Source organism: Perognathus longimembris, chromosome 22 (assembly GCF_023159225.1).
Source record: "Perognathus longimembris pacificus isolate PPM17 chromosome 22, ASM2315922v1, whole genome shotgun sequence".
Taxonomy (NCBI): Eukaryota; Metazoa; Chordata; class Mammalia; order Rodentia; family Heteromyidae; genus Perognathus; species Perognathus longimembris.
The window spans coordinates 6,228,851-6,249,028 of record NC_063182.1 but is presented as its reverse complement, the minus strand read 5'-3'; the positions used below and the strand labels follow the sequence as shown (position 1 = coordinate 6,249,028).

The following is a 20,178-nucleotide window of genomic DNA, read 5'->3' as shown; positions in this document are numbered from 1 at the left end:
CTACCTCCATCTGCTGAGTTCTAGGATTACAGGTGTGCACCGCCATGTCCAGTGGAGGGCTGTCAAACTTGGAGGCAGGGGGAATGTATGCATGTATATATAAACAAATCCATGCAATTATGCACACATTCTCTCTATTCCTACGAGAAAGGAGTATGTCTCCTAGAACATATTTGCCCGAAAGCAGCTAGCTGAAGAGAAAGAAGATATACTTTGTAGAAATGCATTTGGGAGACAGAGCTGAAGTACAACTGAGCAACTAGTACTTAAACATTTTTTTTTTCCTAGTGCTTTACGGGCTCCATATAAAGCCAGTCTAATGACCTTTCCTCCAAGCTTGAACAGTTTGCTGATGGAACTGTAAGTTCCCGTGGTCTTTGTGTATCCGGCCTTAATTTCATTTCTGGGATAAAGGAAGTGCATGTTAACGCTGAATCCATCAAAAGAAGAAGTCCGTAATTGCAATTTGGCATTAAGTGTGCTTATACTGTGTGCCTTGTGAAAGCCAACGATGATTAATTCTGTGCATTTACCTGAGTCCAGGAGCAGATGCACAATAATGACAACTGCATTAGGCAAGAGAATTGTATCTGATCACTGCAAGCTAGCCTGCTGTTTTGCACACTGGTAGCACTATCAAGCAGATTCCAGCCAAGAAATCTGCATATTCACTGTAATAACCACCAGCTAGCTGCATGTGGCCACTGAGCACTTGAAATATGGTTAGCCCAAATTGAGACATGCTGCAGGTACAAAACACACTGCATTTAAAGTATACAAAAAAATGAATGCAACATATCTAAGTTTTGGACCAAGTGTGGAGATATATGTCTATAATCCCAGACTTGAAGCAGCAGGATTGAATTTGAGACCAGCCTGGGCTACATAGCAAGCAAGGGCTTCATCTCAAACAACAAGCAATTCAGTTTTGTATTGAGAATATGTTGAAAATACTGATATTTTTGATAGGTTAGGAATAATAAAGCATCATTAAAATTAATCTCACCACACTGGGTGTCAGTGGCTATAACTCTTAGCTACTCAGGAGGCTGAGAATCATGTTTTGGAGCCCGTCCAGGAAGACAAGTCTGTGACTCTCTAATTAGTGCTGGTTAAAAGCTGGAAGTGGAGATGTGATTCAAGTGGTAGAGTGCCAGTCTTGAGTGAAAAAGAAAAACACAGAGGAAGAGCTTGTGTCTGTGAGTTCAAGCTCCAATAAGGGCACACATAAAGATAATAATCTCTCTGGCGGTGCACACCCATGGTTCTACTAGCTATTTGTGAAGAATAGGGAGACTGAGGTCTGCGGCCTGCCCAGGGAAATTGCAAGACCCTGTTCCAAATATAGTTTAAACCAAGGCTGGAGGTGTGACTTAAGAGGTATAGAGCCTGCCTACCAAGCATGAGGCCCAGAGTTCAAACCCCAGTACCGCTTTACCTCCACAAATTAATCTTGTTTCTACTTCCTTGTCTGACAGAATTTTTAAAGTGACATGAAGGGCACACATCTCATTTCTCTTTGGCAAACCTCAGATATAGTAGGAAGCTGACAGGTAAGACAGACAATTCCTGGGTGTGCACCCTGGAGTACAAGGATTCCTTTTATCTGTGCGTCTGCCTTTCTTCTGATACTAAGGTTAACTGGCCTCCTGGTTGCTATGGTGATGGCCTCTTGGTTGCCATGGTACTGGCTTTTGACCGGGGAATGGACTTACGACTTAGGCTTGTCAATCAGAGTGCTTCCTCTGGTATTTGCACTAGTGATTGGAGTGGTAACCTGCTCTCCCTGGCTGGGGCTTTCTGTCCAGGGCACAGGAAAACACATGGAGCTGATTTACAAAGAGAGACAAGAAGGAAACACATGTGTAGGTTTAAAGAGCAGGGATGGAAGACGGCGGGGGGGGGGGGGTCCTGGAGGTGTTTGAATCTCTGGTTGCAGTATGTATTATAGTTAGTTCTTATCCTCAGATCTTATAGGTCTTATGAAATCACACACACACACACACACACACACACACACACACAGAGGCATGCCCTATGTATATTATTCAATCTAACTCCTCTAGGGCTACTGAAAAAGGCTGTAATTAGTACTTCAAATTTCTCTTTATCACTGTAAATGTAACAGCAGAACATTTTCTCTGAAGTTCTTGAAGCTTAGGCTTAAAGGCCATTACTTGCAAGGGCTCCTTAATCCCCTATCGCATTTTGTGTTTGTAATTTTGTGGGACTCTTCTCTCCTACCCTTTCCCCGCTTCTCTCTCCCTCTCCCCGCTCTTTTCTATACTAGTCCTGGAGCTTAAACTCAGGGACTCGTGCTCATGCCCTCACTGGGCTTTTTTCATTCACAGCGATGCCACCTGCACTACACTTCCACTTCTGGCTTATTGCTGGCTCATTGGAGATAAAAATCACTTGTCACATGTTTGCCTGGGTTGACTTTGAACCTGGATCCTTCAATCTCAGACCTCTGAGTAGCTACGGTTCTAGGGATGAGCAAAAAGAAGCCAGGGACAGTGCCCAGGCCCTGAGTCCAACCAAGCCCCAGGACTGGCAGAAAGAAATCAGGAAGGAGTAGCAAATAGTGTCATGGCTTTCACTGGCTGTGACTGTGTTAAGAAAAACCCAAAGGCCCTCTTGGGCTCAGCTGGATTGCTGAACCCCAGCTGCCATGGGAGAGAGTGGATTTCCCTGGTGTGGAAGGCAAGCACCGCGTGGGTGGCGGCTGCCGGGGACAAGTTCTTGGGAGTCAGTTAGAGCCTCCCTCGTTTCAGTGTGCCATCCCACTGTCCTGACTCAACATCTGAGGCGGGGGGAGGTGCGGGGAAGCAAAGCCTAACGGAAACAAGAGAGAACAGGAAACCCAACAGTGCGTGAAATGAGCAGTGCACGCTGGGAAACGGGTCACAGTTCTGTTCTGGAGAGGGTGGAAATCGCAATCATTTTATCAGGACAGAAGCTAAACGGGAGGGCAACGATGGGCAGCTGGGCACAAGCAGTGCCATCACCCTTTCAAGGGGTGGCCCTGCCACCTGTCACCTTGGAGGTCTCAGGACGGTGAGGGGAAGGGGACTCTCCTCTCATTCTTCTGGTACAACCACGGTAGCGCTAACGAGATATCATCTTTTTCCTCTTTTCAATTTTTGTGTGTTACTGGGGCTTGAACTCAGGGCCTTGAGCTCTCGTTTAGCTTTTATGCTCAAAGCTGCCATTCTGTTACTGGAACTACATCTCTTGTGGCTTGAGCAAATGAACTCCGTTCTCCATGACCACCCCACGGCGCCTAGGGTTCTTCACATCTCAGCCTCCTGAGTAGCCAGGGTCACAGGCGTGAGCCCTGGCGCCACACAATATCTTTTTGTACCTAGATGAAGTCTGTCCGCCGTCAGACTAGACTTCGTATGTGGACAGAAGCGGAAGGCTATTTTGTTTTGTCTAGGAGACGGGAACGTTCGAGGATGAACTAAAGGCCTTCGGAAAGCTAAACGCTTTGAAAGTGGCGTTTTTAAACAGAGGAAACTGCTTGTCGAGTAAGGATTAAATATCTATTTGTTGAACATGGGAATCCAAAAGAACTGCAAGCCCCCCTAACGGAACAAGGTTCCACAAGCGGAGGCGCTGCAAGGTCGTGGTAAGGAAGCCAACAGAGAAGCCCCAGTACAGCGTGGCCATAGCCTCCTTCCACGGCTGAGCCAGGTCCGGATCCTAGCTGCTCAAGCCCGTGGCTTGCTCGAAACCCCTTTTAGCTGGCGTGAGCTCCGTGTAGGGCTGAGTTCTGGATTGCTGCTCATCTCAGTACAGCAGGAGTTATCCACAGAAGGCCCTGGCCAGGGAGAGTCCCTAGGATGGATGCCTGGGAAATGGGCGTCATGTGAGAAATCACTAGTGGCATTTCCTGCTCACGATGACTTTGCCCCCCAGGGTTGGGTACGGAACCCGGCGTCTTGCACGTACTCTGCCCTCTACCTAGCTGTATAACGGAGCCACACTCCCGGCCCAACTCACTAACATTTTGGAAATGAAGAAAACACCTGAGATTTTCAGTTTTATAGAGGCTGTCCCTTTTAGGTGATTGTATATGAGGGAAAAGACTGGATTGGAGACTCAGGCCATTCTCTTTGAAGTCATTCTGCTTTAGAAGGAGCAGATCCCAACCCCCCCCACCCCCCACCCGCCTTTCTGCCTGGAAAGAAATATTTTTCTCCTTAGCCCAAGAAGGAAGTGGAAGGAAGCCCGAGGAGATGGTGGACCCAAGAAGGAGCGCTTTTAGGTTACAAATCTCTCCTGGGAGTGTTAGTGATGAATCTACTTTTAGATATGTCCTCCAACATCTGCAAAGAATTCCAAAGGTAACTGAGCGCCCAGCGGCTCCTGGAGAGCAGCATTGTTGTTAGGGGCCCGGGAGCCTCTGCTTGTTCTGAGTCATGGCATTTGAATTTGCCAGCCTGATGCAGAGTAAGCATAATGCCTTTTGCTTTGATTTTTTGTTGTTTTGTTTTTTTGCCAGTCCTGGGGCTTGAACTCAGGGCCTGAGCACTGTCCCTGGCTTCTTTTTTTTTTGCTCAAGGCTAGCACTCTAGCACTTGAGCCACAGCGCCACTTTCGGCTTTTTCTGTATATGTGGTGCTGAGGAATTGAACCCAGGGCTTCATGTATACGAGGCGAGCACGTTACCACTAGGCCATATTCCCAGCTTTGATTTGATTTTTTTTTTAATCAAGGGCACAATCCTCAAATTATAAAAAGCTAGTCTATTCTCTGTGGGCCGGTGGTGCAAACTAACCTTTAGTGACTTCCAAGTGTATGGTTATGGTATGGTATGGGTTAGCCTCTCTGAACTGAATTTGCTTATCTATAAATGGAAGCTCAAACCCAATCATTTACGTTTCCCTCCCGTCTTCCTTCCCTTCCTCCTTCTTATCTTTATGAATATTACCACTATCATTATCATTATTATAAGATAGAATCTCACTATGTAGCCCAGGCTGATCCTAAACAAGAGATCCGAGTTTCTTAAATTTTAGAATTATAGGTGTGCTCTACCACTTTGCTCACTTACTTTTTTTTTTTTGCCCGTCCTGGGCTTGGACTCAGGGCCTGAGCACTGTCCCTGGCTTCTCTTTGCTCAAGGCTAGCACTCTGCCAACTTGAGCCACAGCACCACTTCTGGCCGTTTTCTATATATGTGGTGCTGGGGAATTGAACCCAGGGCTTCGTGTATATGAGTCAAGCACTCTTCCCACTAGGCCATATTCCCTGCCCTTCAAATACTTCTTTAAAGTTCATTTAAGCCTAACCTCTCTCTCTCTCTCTATCTCTCTCTCTCTCTCTCTTCCTCTTACACACACACACTTCCATATTACCTGCTTCCCGAGACATAGGATGAGATAGAAAATAGACTTTCTCTTTTAGGTTATTATGAGTAGTTAAAAACAAAGAGGGGGGGGTACCATGTGTATGAAAACTGCCCTGCAGAGTCCTTGGTATAAAGTCAGTGTTGTCTTCATGTCTTATTAAAGCAGTGCTCTTGGGGCAGTGACATCAAGGCACTTTTTCTAGGTCAGTGGACAATAAAAATGTGCCTTCAAGCTTTTGATGGAGGAACCTGGGGGCAATGGGCTCCTGGATGAGCTGTGAACTGGCATCTTGATCTTATCTATTTATGGGGTTATGACGGTCCACCACACAAAGGAGAGATGGCCAGAGGGCTTTGGTATTCCCAAAGCCAAGAACGCGCCCCCATGCAGCCACTAGGCAGGTGACAGTGGCCCCATCTGGTGATGACACCAGGGGTTTGTGACATGGTTTGTCATAACCAACTCTGGAAAGGCCTTATTTCCAGGGTGCTAGCCCCCCTTGTACTATCACCTACGTTAGTCCACTTTCGTTACCGTAACCGATAGCTGAGATATCTCAAAAGGAGAAAACACGTATGGTGGCTCACCATTTTAGAAGTTTTCAGCTCATTTTTGGTTGGTTCTGTAGCTTCTAGGCCTGCGGAATAAGGCAGCATGCCATGGTAGAAGCACATAATAAAGCAAAGCTTCTAATTTTGTGACTGAGACTCAAGAGAAAGAGGAAGAGATCAGGGTCCCCTAATTTCCTTCAGCAGCACATCTCCAATGACCTAAAACCTTCCACGAAACCCCATCTCTTTTTATATTTGGGAACTGAGCCTCGCTACGTTGCCCAGTCTGGTCTTGAACTCTTGGACTCAAATGGTTCTCTAGACAGCCTTCTATGTGTCTGGAACTGTAGGTGTATGCCATTTTGCTTAGCTGGTTTTTGGGTGGTGGTGGTGGTGGTGGTGATGGTTCCTAAGGCCCTGCCCCTTCAAGGCTTGACTACCTCCTAATGGTGCTGCACTGGGGACCGTGCCTTTTCCACATGGGCTTCTGGGGGACAGTTAAGATCCAAACTACAGCACCGCTGCTTACTCCAAAGGGGCCATGTGACATGGAAGGGACCGTCTTTGGGGGTCTATGTTTGGACTTTGGTTATTGAATCTTTTGGTGGATAATTTGATTCCAACACCACCTTAAAAAACTAAGGTATTATTTCCTAGCCCTCATGTATTATTTAGAGCTGAGGAATCTATTATTATTGTGTGTGTGTGTGTGTGCACACGCACACACACACTGGTCATGGGGCTTGAACACATAGGCTGGGCACTGCCTCTGAGCTTTTTCACTCCAGGCTAGTGCACTGCCACCTGAGCCACAGCTCCACTTCTGGCGTTTCGGTAGTTAATTGGAGATACGAGTTTCGTAGACTTTACTGATAGGGCTGGCTTCAAGCTATGATCCTCAGATCTCAGCCTCCTGAGAAGCTGGGAGGACAGGTGTGAGCCACGGGTGCCCAGCTGGCTCTGTTATTATCTTCCAAGTAGCTATACAAAGGAATCTCCCTTGTACTTTGCTCGAGGCCTGCTCTAAGTCACCTGGGCAGGCTTCCCTGGAGACCTACAGGAACCAGTGAATCCCCACAAGCTGCTGCTACGTTCACGCCAACATTAGCTCCTTCCGTTGGGGGCCCCCGCAGGTGGCTTCCCTATGTGTCATAATTAGCACGTATTGCTTGTCCCCTGACACACCCCAGGCAGAGTTCCTAGCTTTATCATATCCCTTGTGTAACTGTGTTTCTTATAATACTCTCTAAACAGAACAAGAAAACTACCATCCTGGGAAATGTGAGAAGCCCTTGATTTACCCTAACAGTCAGCCTGAGGGCTTGGAGAATTAATCATCTCTCCTACTCTTGGTTCTTTATTCAGGGCACTTAGTTAGCTGATTGGAACAGTGTGTTCCAAGATGAGGTTCAGAGACTTGATTTCCTTGTAGATGGACATTTTGCTCTTCTCTAATTTTCTGGTTGCCCACAACCACTAGTAGGGAAGTGGAAAATAAGTTTCCCTATATGCTGCCAAGTTCTTCACTAAGATCCCTGAAATGAAAGAGTAAACAGTATCAATGTGTATACCTCATGTATAAGATACCCAGGTGAATGAGTAACCCTCACAGAGGTTTAGAATTCAGGTGGAAATATCATCTTCAGCTAACTCAATAAAGAAAAGAATTAGAGAGGAAGATGATGAAGTGAATAGGAAAAGTAAAGGAAGGAAAGGTTTGTTAGGTAGTTGGTAAGAACCTCTTGTCACTTAGAACATTCTTCTCTTGCTGGTATAGAGAGAAATACTCTTACAAATCGACATTTCCTTTTGTCTGAATGAAGTCATGTCATCAACACGGGTGTGTTTTTGTATTACCACAATGACAAATATATTTAACAATAAATAAGCTATGTCAATGTTACCATCTTTTAAGGTACCAAGCATCCTTGATTTCATTTTGAATTCATGACCATTGTGGCACACAAGTTCTTTTATTCCATTGAAGTCTTAACTATTGTATTAACGTTCAGGTTGCTCATACTTCCCACAATGACATCTGAGTTAACAGAGCAGGAAGTGTTCAAGTGGCTGGCTATCCCCATCGGCAGGAAAGGCTCATAGGGGCCTGCTGAAGACAAGGACAGAAAGCTGACCCAAAGGCAAAGCAAGAGTTGTTGTGGTGATTGAATGTGAATACAACGAACCCAGTCACAGAGATGTTCCGAAATAGGGCTACTACAGCATAGCTGGGTTTGAGACATGGGGCTGGATCAAGGCGCAGAGAGTTCAGACAGATGGCACGTTGAGCAGGTGTCAAGAGGGAAGATCATGCTGAGCTCAAGTCTCTGGGACAAATCTGGGACTCTGTCCCCCGGGGATCCCATGACATAGACACGGAATGGCCAGCTGGTGGACCGGAGGACGTCACTGTACCCCGGTGCTCGGTGCTCTTCTGTATTCATTATCCAGGTAAGGGGGCAGAAGCAATCCTCCCTCTTTGTCTTCCCCCCTCCTGTCTACAAGCTCACAAGCCTGGCTTATCTGAAATGGTGCGCGCACACGCGCACACATGTGTGCTTGTACGTGTGTGTGTTTGTCTGTGTTGGTACTGGTGCTTGAATCAGGGCCTGGGCACTGTCCTTGAGCTTCTTTTTGCTCAAGGCTAGCACTCTACCACTTGAGCCACAGTGCCACTTCCTGCTTTTCCTGTGTATGTGGTACCGAGGAATTGAACCCAGGGCTTCAGGCATGCTAGGCGAGCACTCTACCACGAAGCCACATTCCCAGCCCTGGTTTTTGTTTTTTGCTATGTCTATCAGGTTTGCCTTGAAACTTGGTACTACGCAGTTTTAATGTACTTCTGTAGCCTGCTTCAAGGAAGTGAAGTTGGGGAACAGACTCAGACTCTAGCAATACCATGCCAATTTAGTATCGTTTATGGCTGATTTGCAATACAATGGCAATGTAGAGTGATGGAGAGCTCATGGTTTACAAATTCTAAAATATTTATCGTATATCCCTTTACATAAAGGTTTGCCTGTGCTAAGCTTTATCCAAACCCACAACTTGATATGCTTTCCCCTCTTTCCATCACAGCAAAGCCTCATTAAAAACTCACTCTCCCGATTATTCCATCTGGCAACTTAATTCTCATTATCTCTCAGCATTAGATAATACAGGAACCTAGGGAACTTAGGGTCAACCTCATGCTAGGCAAGTGCTCTGCCACTAAGTTACGGTCCCAACCCCACTTGAAAAAATTTTTTAAAAATGATTATCTTCAAGTGGTTGTACAAAAGGACTTTAAAATGTCCCGTATATGTCGACAGTGCATTTTGATCAGTGTCAGCCCTTCCACAACCATTTTTATATTAAAAAATCTTGACCATATGTGTCTGTATTCTCTGTTTCATAGTGAAGACCCAACGATTGGCCCTTTTATAGTCCTGTATTTCCACACAGATAGTAGTGCTTGCATTTTTGAATTTGCATCCAAGTTGGGGCTCTGTCATTCCCTAGCAGTATGGGATTCCGAGCATTAAGGAGATGCTCTATGACAGATTCCAAGGCCCCAAAGGGGCCTTACCACAATAGTGATTACCAGTGGATCATTCCTTCTTTGTGACCTGAGGAAATTACCTGTTGCCCTTAATAAAACCTCGGGTAATAGAATGAGAATTAAAAGAAGCGGTAAGACAATAGAAATGAAATTGCATGGCTTAGTTGGGGCTCTGTAAATATTAACTGAGACATTCACGGTTTCAGACGAGAGGTTAGACTAATGGGACTTCGAACACACTTTGAAGACACTTGTTGGTTACCAAGTACCACCTAGGTCAAGGCTGGTAAGGGTCAGAAAGACAGAAGACCACATTGACTCTGAAGATTCTTCTCTAAATTCAAGGAAAAAAGTTATGTTCTTACTTGTCCACAGTGTTTCCCTTCTCTCTCAGAATGGATAATTCAGCGTCAGCAGTTCACATAAAAAGTATTACACATGGAAAGTATTACTGTTACTCTGTGGGGAAATAAGTTTCTAAGTGCGGCAATCTGAGATTAATAACTTTCTCAGTGGAAACTCTCTTGACAACAACTCAAGATGAAGCCAGAGGGTAATTTTTACAGTCTCAGCTTGATTATCTTCCCTGTCTGCTTGATTTGTACCAGGCATGGATCCACAGGACAAGAAATTCAGTTTCCACTTTCCTTGTACACTTGATTTGCCAACGAGAGGCTTTAGACAGTGGTGACTCAAATGTTCAATTTCTAATCTATCCACTTATTAAATCCAGACAAATAATCTCTATTTATTTATTACAGGATTTGGGGAAGAGAGAGGGGGTAGAGAGAGGGAGAAATAGAGGGAAAAAAGAACAATGAAGAGGAGGAGAGATAACCCCTTAAATCTTTACTATTAATAGAAAACATTTTTATTGAGGATATCAGAAAAGGAATAGGAAAAAGATATTGGAAGTTGTAGATCAACTTTCTTTTTGCTTTTGAGAGACAAGATTCCTGTAAGAAAGGATTTTATTTATGTTGCACTAAAGACTTGTGTCCACATGCAAGCAGTCTATAGCTATCAAGAGAAAAGGTAATTTAAGAAATAAGTAGGCAGAAAGGAGAGCAATTATCTTTGCCAGAGAAAGCCACAGTGCAGCAGACATGCAGAAAGATAACAGATGTTCCAGCAGCCATATCTGGCAGGATCGATATATTATTTTTCATTCCTTCCATGTAAATTTAGATAACATAGCCCGATTTTCTATTTTCCACCAGTGATTTTTTTTATAATTTTAAATTAGACTTTTTCCCCTTTCTTATATAAGGCATTATGTTTGTTCGATTCACAGTACCTTATTACATTAAAAGGCATAGACTTTCTGAGCTGGGGATGAAGATGGGTGGGTGGGTGCTTGCCTTCCACATATGAGGCCTTCCAGGTATAAGGCCACACAAAAAGCAATGCCAAATAGGAAACAACGGAGGGAAAGTAGACCTTCTAGCTTGGCTGAATTTGTTGGCTCTCCAAACAAGACTATAGGAGGCTAACACAGAACAGGGACAGATAAGATGAAGTTTGGAGGGTGATAGAGATCTCAAGGTGAGAAAGATAAATATCTAGAACTTTTAAAAGTGGATTTCAATTTGATCCTTTATAGGACCATTTCAAAACATGGCTATGTTGATGGAGTGCCTGCCTGGGCAAGTGTAATGTACCCCGAGTTCCACCGTAAACATAATAATAATGAATTTAACCAAACTTAACAAATGAGGAGCTCAGATGTTCTTACTGAGAGTATCAAGAAGATCCGGGAAATGCAACAAGCTTCAAAGACCGAGGCTGTCCCTCTTGCACTGACTGGTCAGGTAGAGAGACCCAACTCCAGATAGCGGCTGGCTGTGATCTAAAGAAACAGACTTGGAGTAGCTGCCGTGGGAGATAGATTTACAAGTTAAATTCCCTCGCCTTCACCAAGCTTCCTTTTCCGTTGTGTGGTAATCACTAAGCTGGCTTAGCTAGCCGGCTGGCACTGCAGATTTGCCTGGGCCCAGCTCTGTGTCACCGGGTCTCTCCAGGCACTAGGTTTCCATCTGTGAGACAAACCTGTCTCCCACACACTTCGATCATGGCCTTTGTGCATTTCCGGATGCCTCTGCTCCACCCGCATTTGGCTGTCACGTCACTTCCTCTGAGAGTGTTCTTGAGGAAATGGACATATCTAGTGTCTATATGTAGTGTCTATACATAGTGTCTCTCTCTATAGTGTCTATGTAGGGTCTATACATAGTGTATGTGTGTGTATATATACACTGCCTCAGTATCCACAGGCCAAGCTGTTAAAACACTAAGGAAATGTTTGCACGTGGAGCTGCTGTTACCCACCCGTGGGGAGGATAATCGGGTGAGCAAACCTTGTGTGTAGAAGGTCAGGAGCCAGCGCTCAGGGCTCGCAGGCCCTCACTGGCCGGTACGGCTGGGCTCCCCATAGAACTTTACTCGTGGCCCCTAGGATCTCGCCGAGCCCCGGTGGCGGCCCTACCACCGGCTGACCCCTGACCCCCGGGAGGGAATGGAGGAGAACCCCGATCGGGTGGTGGATGGGCCCGGGGAGCGGCCGGCTCTGGTTCCAGGGCCGGGCGGGGCGGCGCGGGCTGGGGGCGGGGCGTCGCAGGGCGGGGCGACGCGGGCTGGGGGCGGGGCGGCGCGGGCTGGGGGCGGGGCGTCGCAGGGCGGGGCGACGCGGGCTGGGGGCGGGGCGTTGCAGGGCGTCGCGAGCTGGAGACGGGGCGTCGCAGGGCGGGGCGACGCGGGCTGGGGGCGGGGCGTCGCGAGCTGGGGGCGGGGCGTCGCGGGCTGGGGGCGGGGCGTCGCAGGGCGTCGCGGGCTGGGGGCGGGGCGTCGCGGGCTGGGGGCGGGGCGGCGCACCGCGTCGTCGCCGTCGTCCCCGCCTCCTCCCCCGGGGCCGCGGTGGAGCCTCGGCGGCGACGGTGCTGACGACCTGAGGAGAGCGTCTGTCTCTCCCCGAGCGGCGGCGGCCCCCGAGACCCCCCGCGCGGCGCGACCCCCGAGGCCCCCGCGCGCGCCCCGGCCGCAGCGCAGCGCCCGCGTCCCTCCGGCCCGTTCCCGCGCGCTCCCTCCCCGCTGCGGGCTGCACGATGGCGTTGGCCCTGGCGGCGCTGGCGGCGGTCGAGCCGGCCTGCGGCAGTCGGTACCAGCAGGTGAGTCGCGCCGAGCTCCGCGCCGCAGCCCGGACTGGGGACCCGGGCCCGGCCCGCCCCGTCAGGCCTCCGCGGGGCCGGCCCTCCGGGCAGCCCGACGCCGCGGCTGGGCAGGCCGCGCCGAGCCCGGGCCGTGTGGGGCCTCGGCCTCGGTTCCAGGCCGCGGCGGGCCCGGAGCGTCGTCCCCCACCCACCCCCACCTCGCGCCGGCGGGCGGGCCCCGCATTCCCCCGGGCGGGCGGGCGGGCGGGCTCGCGGGAGGCAGCGACCTGGGGGCCTTTCTTTCTCTCCCTTCCACCTTGGCTTTGATGTCACTGGAAAAAGACGGGGGGGGGGGGGAGGACCGTGAAATGCGAAAGGAAACTGGGTGCGGGGTGGGGGGGGGGTTGGGGGAAGCCGCGGGCGCTGCGGCGGAGGCGGCGGCGGCTCCTCCGGGCTCCGAGCGCCGCCCGCCCCGCCCCCAGCCTCGCTTCCCACCCCGGGCCGGCGGGCGGGCGGGCGCGGCGCCGGGGCCCGGGGGCCGAGCCGCCCGCCGACTGCGGCCGGGCGGGGGGGGGGGGCGAGGGGGAGCAGGCCCGGGGCGGCCTCGGGGGCGCGCTCATCCCCGGGAAGTGACGTCTTAGGAGCTTTAATAACGTGTCTGGGGAGGAAATGTATGGGGGCTGATTGCATGAGCATCTCCGGGGCGATCTGTAAATCGAGGCCCTCGGGGGGGGGTGGGGGGAGGGAGGGAGGGAAGGGCTGGACGGTTCCTACTCGGGGTCGGTAGCTGTTTGTCTTGGGGAACGTGGAGACTTTCGGCCGAGGTTGTTGCTTTTTTGGGGGTGGTGGGGGTGCTTTTTGTTGTTGTTGTTTTAAGAGATACGGATCTAACATCATGATTGTGGGAATGGAACCCGGTAGTAACTGATGTTCATTGGAACCGCAGATCGCTGTATTTTTTTGTTCTGTTTCCTAGTGCCTTGGGCCTAATTCTCAAACGAACGTCCCGCCTGCCTTTATGAGATTAAAATATTGCGGTTTACAATAGTCTACCTCTTCTGTATTTTACAAATAAGGAAAAGCCCGACACCTCTGAAATAAATGCATAAGGTTAAAACCCAGGTGCGGTCAGTTCCGGGTTTGTTTGGCCGTCTTTTGTTGGGTGTTGTCACCGGCTCCTCCACCCCACCCCACCCTCCACCTCTGAGCATGACGAGGAAGAATTTAGCTTCGTGGCTTCCTAAATATCCCCCAAATTGTGGCCTTGTAATCTAACCCACGAATCTCTTTAACAGCCTGGAGTCTAATAAGTGCATTTTGGTATGACCTTGGACCAGAGTCTAGATTCTTCTCTGCATTAATAAAATTCGAGTTCCCAGATGTCACTGTCACCAAAATGTGTTTGCAAATCACCTGTGTCCTATAGTGTCATCTGATCCATTATCTTCATCCTGACTTGGATAAGGCAAACAAGCAGAAATGCCTTGGGTTTTCCTTCTACTTCCATCTTCTTGGGTAATGCTGATAGAGTGCTGGTAATAAGAAAATTTATTGGAGTATCAAAGTTATTCATTGCCCAGTCTAATGCTCAATAACTTTTAATTAGGCAAGATTGAGATGTGTCAGAGAGGGGCCATCTTATTTCATTCTTTAAAAAAACAAACCCTCAGTAAAAACGTAAAAATATTCTTCCTAGTCCTAGAAACATTGTAAAATATAAACATAAACCTTACCCTAACAAAAATCTTGCACATAGATAACCAGAGTCAATATATTGAAGTGTATTCTGTGATCTTAGAGCTGTATAAATATGCACAATGTTAGACCAGCATACCTGTGTAAAGATAAGGGACACTAATATTGATTTACTGCGCATCAATCAGCACTAAGTGGTTTGCATCCATTTTACAAAACCTTTGAGTCAGTGCGTTCTCACAGTGTAGATGAAGAAGTCAAGTCTCAAAGAGGCCCAGGAACATGCTCAAGGTCATGTGGTGGCTAAGTTGTGATTATGAGGCTATATACGTACATACTTACTTAAATGGGGCTCACTGCCAAAAATAGGTCATATACATTAGCAGATATGCACAGTATGTGTGTGTATCTGCTCTCTTAAGCACTTATACAGATGTTTCCTAGCACATCTTTATATACATGCAGTTCTTCCGTGGACACATTTTGCTCACACATTCATGTGTATTATGTCAAGCATCTGCATTCACAAATTTATGTATCCTTGCACATACAATGTGCAAAGGCATTCAGTCTGGATATGCAATGAAATGATACATATTCTAATGCTATTGTTTTTTCACATGATTGTGTTTGGGATATCACCTGTATCCCTTTCTCTTTATCGTGTGTAGGACTTGAACACAGGCCTTGTGTTCTTGTTTATTAGTTTTTTTTTTTTGCTCAAGGCTGGCATTCTTTTTTTCTTTTGCCAGTCCTGGGCCTTGAACTCAGGGCCTGAGCACTGTCCCTGGCTTCCTTTTGCTCAAGGCTAGCACTCTGCCACTTGAGCCACAGCGCCCCTTCTGGCCATTTTCTATATATGTGGTGCTCAGTAATGGAACCTAGGGCTTCATGTATAGGAGGCGAGCATGTTTGCCACTAGGCCCTATCCCCAGCCCAGGACTGGCATTCTTGAGCTGTCCTTCCACTTCCAGCTTTTTGCTGGTTAATTGGAGCTATGTGTTGTGGATTTCTCTGCCCTGGCTAGCTTCACACCTCTATCCCCAGATCTCAGCCTCTTCAATAGGGAGGCTCCCCCCCCCCCCAGAGATATATTGCCTACTAGGCAAGCATTTGCCATATCCATAGCCCATATCAAATATTTTTGGTGTCTACAGATCACATACATATTTAAAAGACTTTTGAATTATAGAATGTTAGTGAATTGTCCCGGTAACTTGATAGGTGCATAATACTCTTAGGTTTTTTTCAAAAGGCTATTCTGACTTCTCTTGGATCTGATTAATCAAAATGAGATGATTCTCTAGCTAATGCAATGAAAACTATGATTCATAAATGCAAACATTTTTTCCGTTTTTTTTTTTGTACTAGGGATTGAATTCAGAACCTCACTCTTGGAAGGCATTTGGTTTGCCCCCTGAGTCATGTCTCTAGCCCTTTTATGCATTGATTATTTTTGAGGTAGGGTTTTGCTTTATGCCAGGGTCATCCTGAGCTTTGATCCTGTTAGTTGTGGTTCCTATGTAGCTGAGATAATGAATGCACACTACTGTGCTCAACCATTGGTTGAGATGGAGTCTTAACATATTTTTCCTAGCCCTCTGCCTTCCAATCGGTAGTATTACAAGCTTGAGCTACCATACCCAGCTGCCTTTATGGTTTTTATTGATGTGTACAACTTGAATTTGGCATAGTGACAGAGCTTCTAGAAGGGTGGGGCCTGATACTGGTAGCTGGTGTCTGTATAATTCTAGCTACTAAAGAGACAAATGTGAGGATCTGGATTGAGTCTCTAGCTGAGGGAGACAAATCAGAGACTGTTTATCTCCGGTTAACTAGCAAAAAGCCAGAAGTGGAGACATGGCTCAAGAGTGGAGAAAGTCAAGCTAGAGCCTCAGGCTCTGGGTTCCAGCCCCTGAGGTATCTTCCCTCCATGGCTGAACAAAAATAAAAGGCTGGGCTCACAGTTTCTCTGTGTTATGATTTTATTTACTCTTTTCCTTTTTGCAGTTTTGGGACTGAATTTGTGTATCCAAACATGGAAACTGTTTCAAGACAGGTCTAGGTGAGTCCATGCCCAGGGTTGAGAAACATGTCGTGTGTAACACTCAGACAGGTCTAGGTGAATCTATACCACTGTTGAGAAACCTTGTCATGGGCAACACTCAGGGACCCTCATTGTCTTTCTGCAATAGATCTTTGCTTACATCATGGATTTTTCCACTATATGCCGGATGTTTTGAGACATTTGGATCTTAACTATGATGTGAGTGGATAGTAGTATTGTCATGTAGGTAGAAAAACTCCAAACTGTTCAATTACCTAACTTCCTGCTATTTGTAAGCAACACCAGTGAGAGCACATCTGAGAATAATATTTTCCTAGATCAGAGAAATAATGTCTTTTAACAGGTAAAACTTTATTCATATTTAAGTGTTAGATGGAATCATTATGGAAGAAGGTCCATATCATTTATTTGTTTCTTAGTTTCAGAAGCTACATTACATTATGTCATATTACAGGCCTTTAATGTTAGTACTGGGAAAGATGTGGCAGGAGGTTTGTGAGTTCAAGACCAGCCTGAGCACTACATAGTGAGGCCCTGTTTTAACAACTGAATATATATCATTCATATATTGTGTATGTTGGTCGGTTCTACGGCTTGAACTCAAGGCTGTCCCTGAGCTCTTTTGCTCTTGAGTCATACTCTACTTCCAGCTTTTTGTGGTTAATTGGACTTTACTTCCTGGGCTGCTTTGAACCATGATCCTCAGAGCTCAGCCTTCTGAGCAGCTAGGATGACAGGCCTGAGCCACTGGTTACCTGGCCTTATATATATAATGTTACACACACACACGCACACGCACGCATACATATATGTATATATACACATGTATGTATTTATAGAGAGATAAAATGGAGAAATTGTTTCTTTGAAAACTTCTTATAATTGTGAAAAATAACCGTATTCATCTTTGGCTTTGTTTTTTGCCTTACAAGTGGAATCAGTATTTGTCCTTTTTTTTTTTTAAGTTATACAAAATTGTACCACTTTAAGGCTTTTAGTTTACATTTGGCCACCTCAAAGTAGTTGTAACATTAGGTTGGTCAACTTAAATACCGTGGCTCCCTGTTGGATAGACACACAACCTTTACACCCAAACGTTAATGCACACAAAGCAACAAGGCATTGTTAAATAAAACAGCAATAGGTACTGCACATTGGGCCTTGTGACCAGTGTTTGTCCTTTTGTATGTTTGTGTACTCATGGGCTCGTGTGACTCCTGGGGCTTGAATTCGGGGCCTGGGCCCTATCCCTGAGCTTTTTTTTTGTTGTTGTTCAAGACATGATCTGTCACTTGAGCCTCTCCTCTGCTCCCAGCTTTTTGGTTTTTTTTTTTTTTTTTTTGTGATTGTCTTATATTGATAATATCCCTTGTATTTTGTATTTTGTTACACATATTTTGTATTTTGTTACATATATTGAAACAGTTTGTGAATGTCTGGAGCTATAGTCTATTAGTTCTTTGCTGGATTTATTGATTGATTGATTGATTGATTGATTGATTGATTGTCTTTTCTTTTGTGGTACTGGGGATCAAACCCAGGATGTTGTACTTGTTAAGTAAGCGCTTTGCCACTGAGCTATATCCCAGCCCTCTGTAACTCCTTTGTATTTGTTGATTCATGGCAAGCCTTGTGCTTCATGTAGTTTTCATGTAGCCCTAGTGGAGTCTTACTCTCTTGCCTGCTTGCTATGGAGATTTGTTTGGCTTAATCATTCTATCCATGTTCTGGAAACAGGTCAGGACTTGTTGATATGAGCAGAAACCCAAACCCAGATCCAGCTTCCCTCAGGAATTCCGCTGTGAGGACTTAGGACGGCCCTGCATGCGACTTCACAGTAACTTCACATTACTTCCCCCGCATAGCAAGTGGGAATCACTATGCATTTTTTTTTAAATTTAAAAAGTAGAAGAATGTTGAAAGAAATTCAAATTATATCATCTGATTTATTTGTTCTTAGGGTGTAAAAATGATTCCTCTGGTTTCTTTATATTATCATTAAGTGTAGTTGCTTAGTCAGAACCATATTTATGTAGTAGTGGACAGTGGCCATTTAGAGAAAACAATATACTGCAATTAGAGATTTATGTAGACACTCAAGTTGAGGGTCTTGTCTTTTTTTCCCTCAAATCATTGTTATAAGTAGGGTAGACAGTTGGTAAAACATCATGTATAGAAATTTTGGGGCTTTACAAACTTCTTAGTTATAATTGTTTCTAGTGGCTTGCCATGTGGAAGTACAGTATGTCTTGTCATCTGAAAGTATAATAATAAAGATAATCAAACATTTAGCACATCCTGCTGTTATAATTAGGCTGACTTATTTTTCTAAATAACCTAATTTGTAATGGAAGTCTCATGCTACATTTACTGATCAAGTTTAAAAACACTGCTAGTGAAGTGTTTTCTTAATGAGTAAGCAGTTCCTTTCACACATACTAATTTTTTACACAAGCTTTGACAGCCTTTCTGCTGTTGCCTTTAAATTAATGTAATATAATATTTGGAGATTTTTCTAGAGATCGAACTGTTTATGAATAGAAATATAAAAGTTCATGGGTTGTCTTTGTTCAGTAGTGATTTCACTTTGTTATTCAGTGCTTAAATGTAACATGAAAATTAAACATTTCATGTACCACATGATACATAGATATATTCTTTTTTTTTTTGGCCAGTCCTGGGGCTTGCACTCAGGGCCTGAGCACTGTCCCTGGCTTCTTTTTGCTCAAGGCTAGCACTCTGCCACTTGAGCCACAGCACCACTTCTGGCCGTTTCTGTATATGTGGTGCTGGGGAATTGAATCCAGGGCTTCTTGTGTACGAGGCAAGCACACTTGCCACTAGGCCACATTCCCAGCCCCAGATAAATTCTTTACTTTGTTGTTGGTTTTGAAGTTTTCAACTGGTGTCAGTGGCTCATTCCTGTAATCCTGCCTACTCTGAAGGCTGAGACCTGGTGGATCATGTTTCAGAGCCAGCCTGGGTAGAAAAGTCCTTGAGACTGCTGGTCTGAAGATGTGGCTTGAGTGGTAGAGTGCAAGCAATAAGCAAGAAAACTAAGCAAGAGCGTGAAGCCTTGAGTTCAAGTCTCAGAATTGGCCTCCCCCCAAAAAAAGAATTTGGAAGTCTTTGTTGGCTTTCAAACTTTCCATATAAAATTTTTGTGTTATTCAGTCTCTCCTTCCTCTTCCATTTCCTATCTCCCTCCGCTTTTCTTTCGTCTTCCTTTTCTTCCTCCCTTCCCTTTTTTTCTTCCTTTCCTTTCTTATGCTGAGGATCACAGCTAGGGCCTTAGCTCTACAATGCTGCTTCACTCTATGCCACTAGCTGCTTGAAGACAGAAATTTGTAGAATCACCCATTGCAGACTGTCGCAGACCAAATACATTCTCAAGAATTCATTTCAGTGGAAAAAGCTGGGGTTAGTGGTTTGAGCGTGAGTGTAAAGTAGGAAGATGGCCGTCTGGGCCAGCCTGGATTGGAGGTAAGAGTGTGACTCTCTTGCCCAGGCTGGCTTCAACCTTCCATCCTCAGACCTGGCTCTAGTATTCTTTCTTCTTTAAAGTTTTAGCAAGGATTTATTTTACCATAACACCATATTTTTAGCACCACAGCATCAATGTAGGGAGAAATAGAAAAAGAGAAACATTTCCTCCTCCCCAAACAGGAAATGGAGTTAAAGGCCTCTAATTTCTAGTCTTCTTATCCACGGTTGCTAACAGTTTTTAAAGGCAAGTTTAGACTACCTGTCTCTTTTCAAACAGCATGAAGTATGCTTAGAATCTACAGTGGTGGGGCTAGAGAGGGTTGATAAGAGATCA

The 20,178-nt window shown here is 46.0% G+C and overlaps 1 protein-coding gene across 1 annotated transcript in view; it reads left to right on the top strand.

The window, feature by feature from the left end:
• Window positions 1-12,439: 12,439 nt before the first annotated feature.
• The window catches only part of Ndfip1 (Nedd4 family interacting protein 1), a 39,203-nt gene continuing 31,464 nt past the window's right edge, over window positions 12,440-20,178 (top strand). Inside the window, exon 1 of the mRNA XM_048331135.1 lies at window positions 12,440-12,613. Within this exon, the coding sequence (XP_048187092.1) occupies window positions 12,551-12,613 (63 nt within the window). The 5' untranslated portion in view covers window positions 12,440-12,550. The remainder of the gene's footprint in view (window positions 12,614-20,178) is intronic.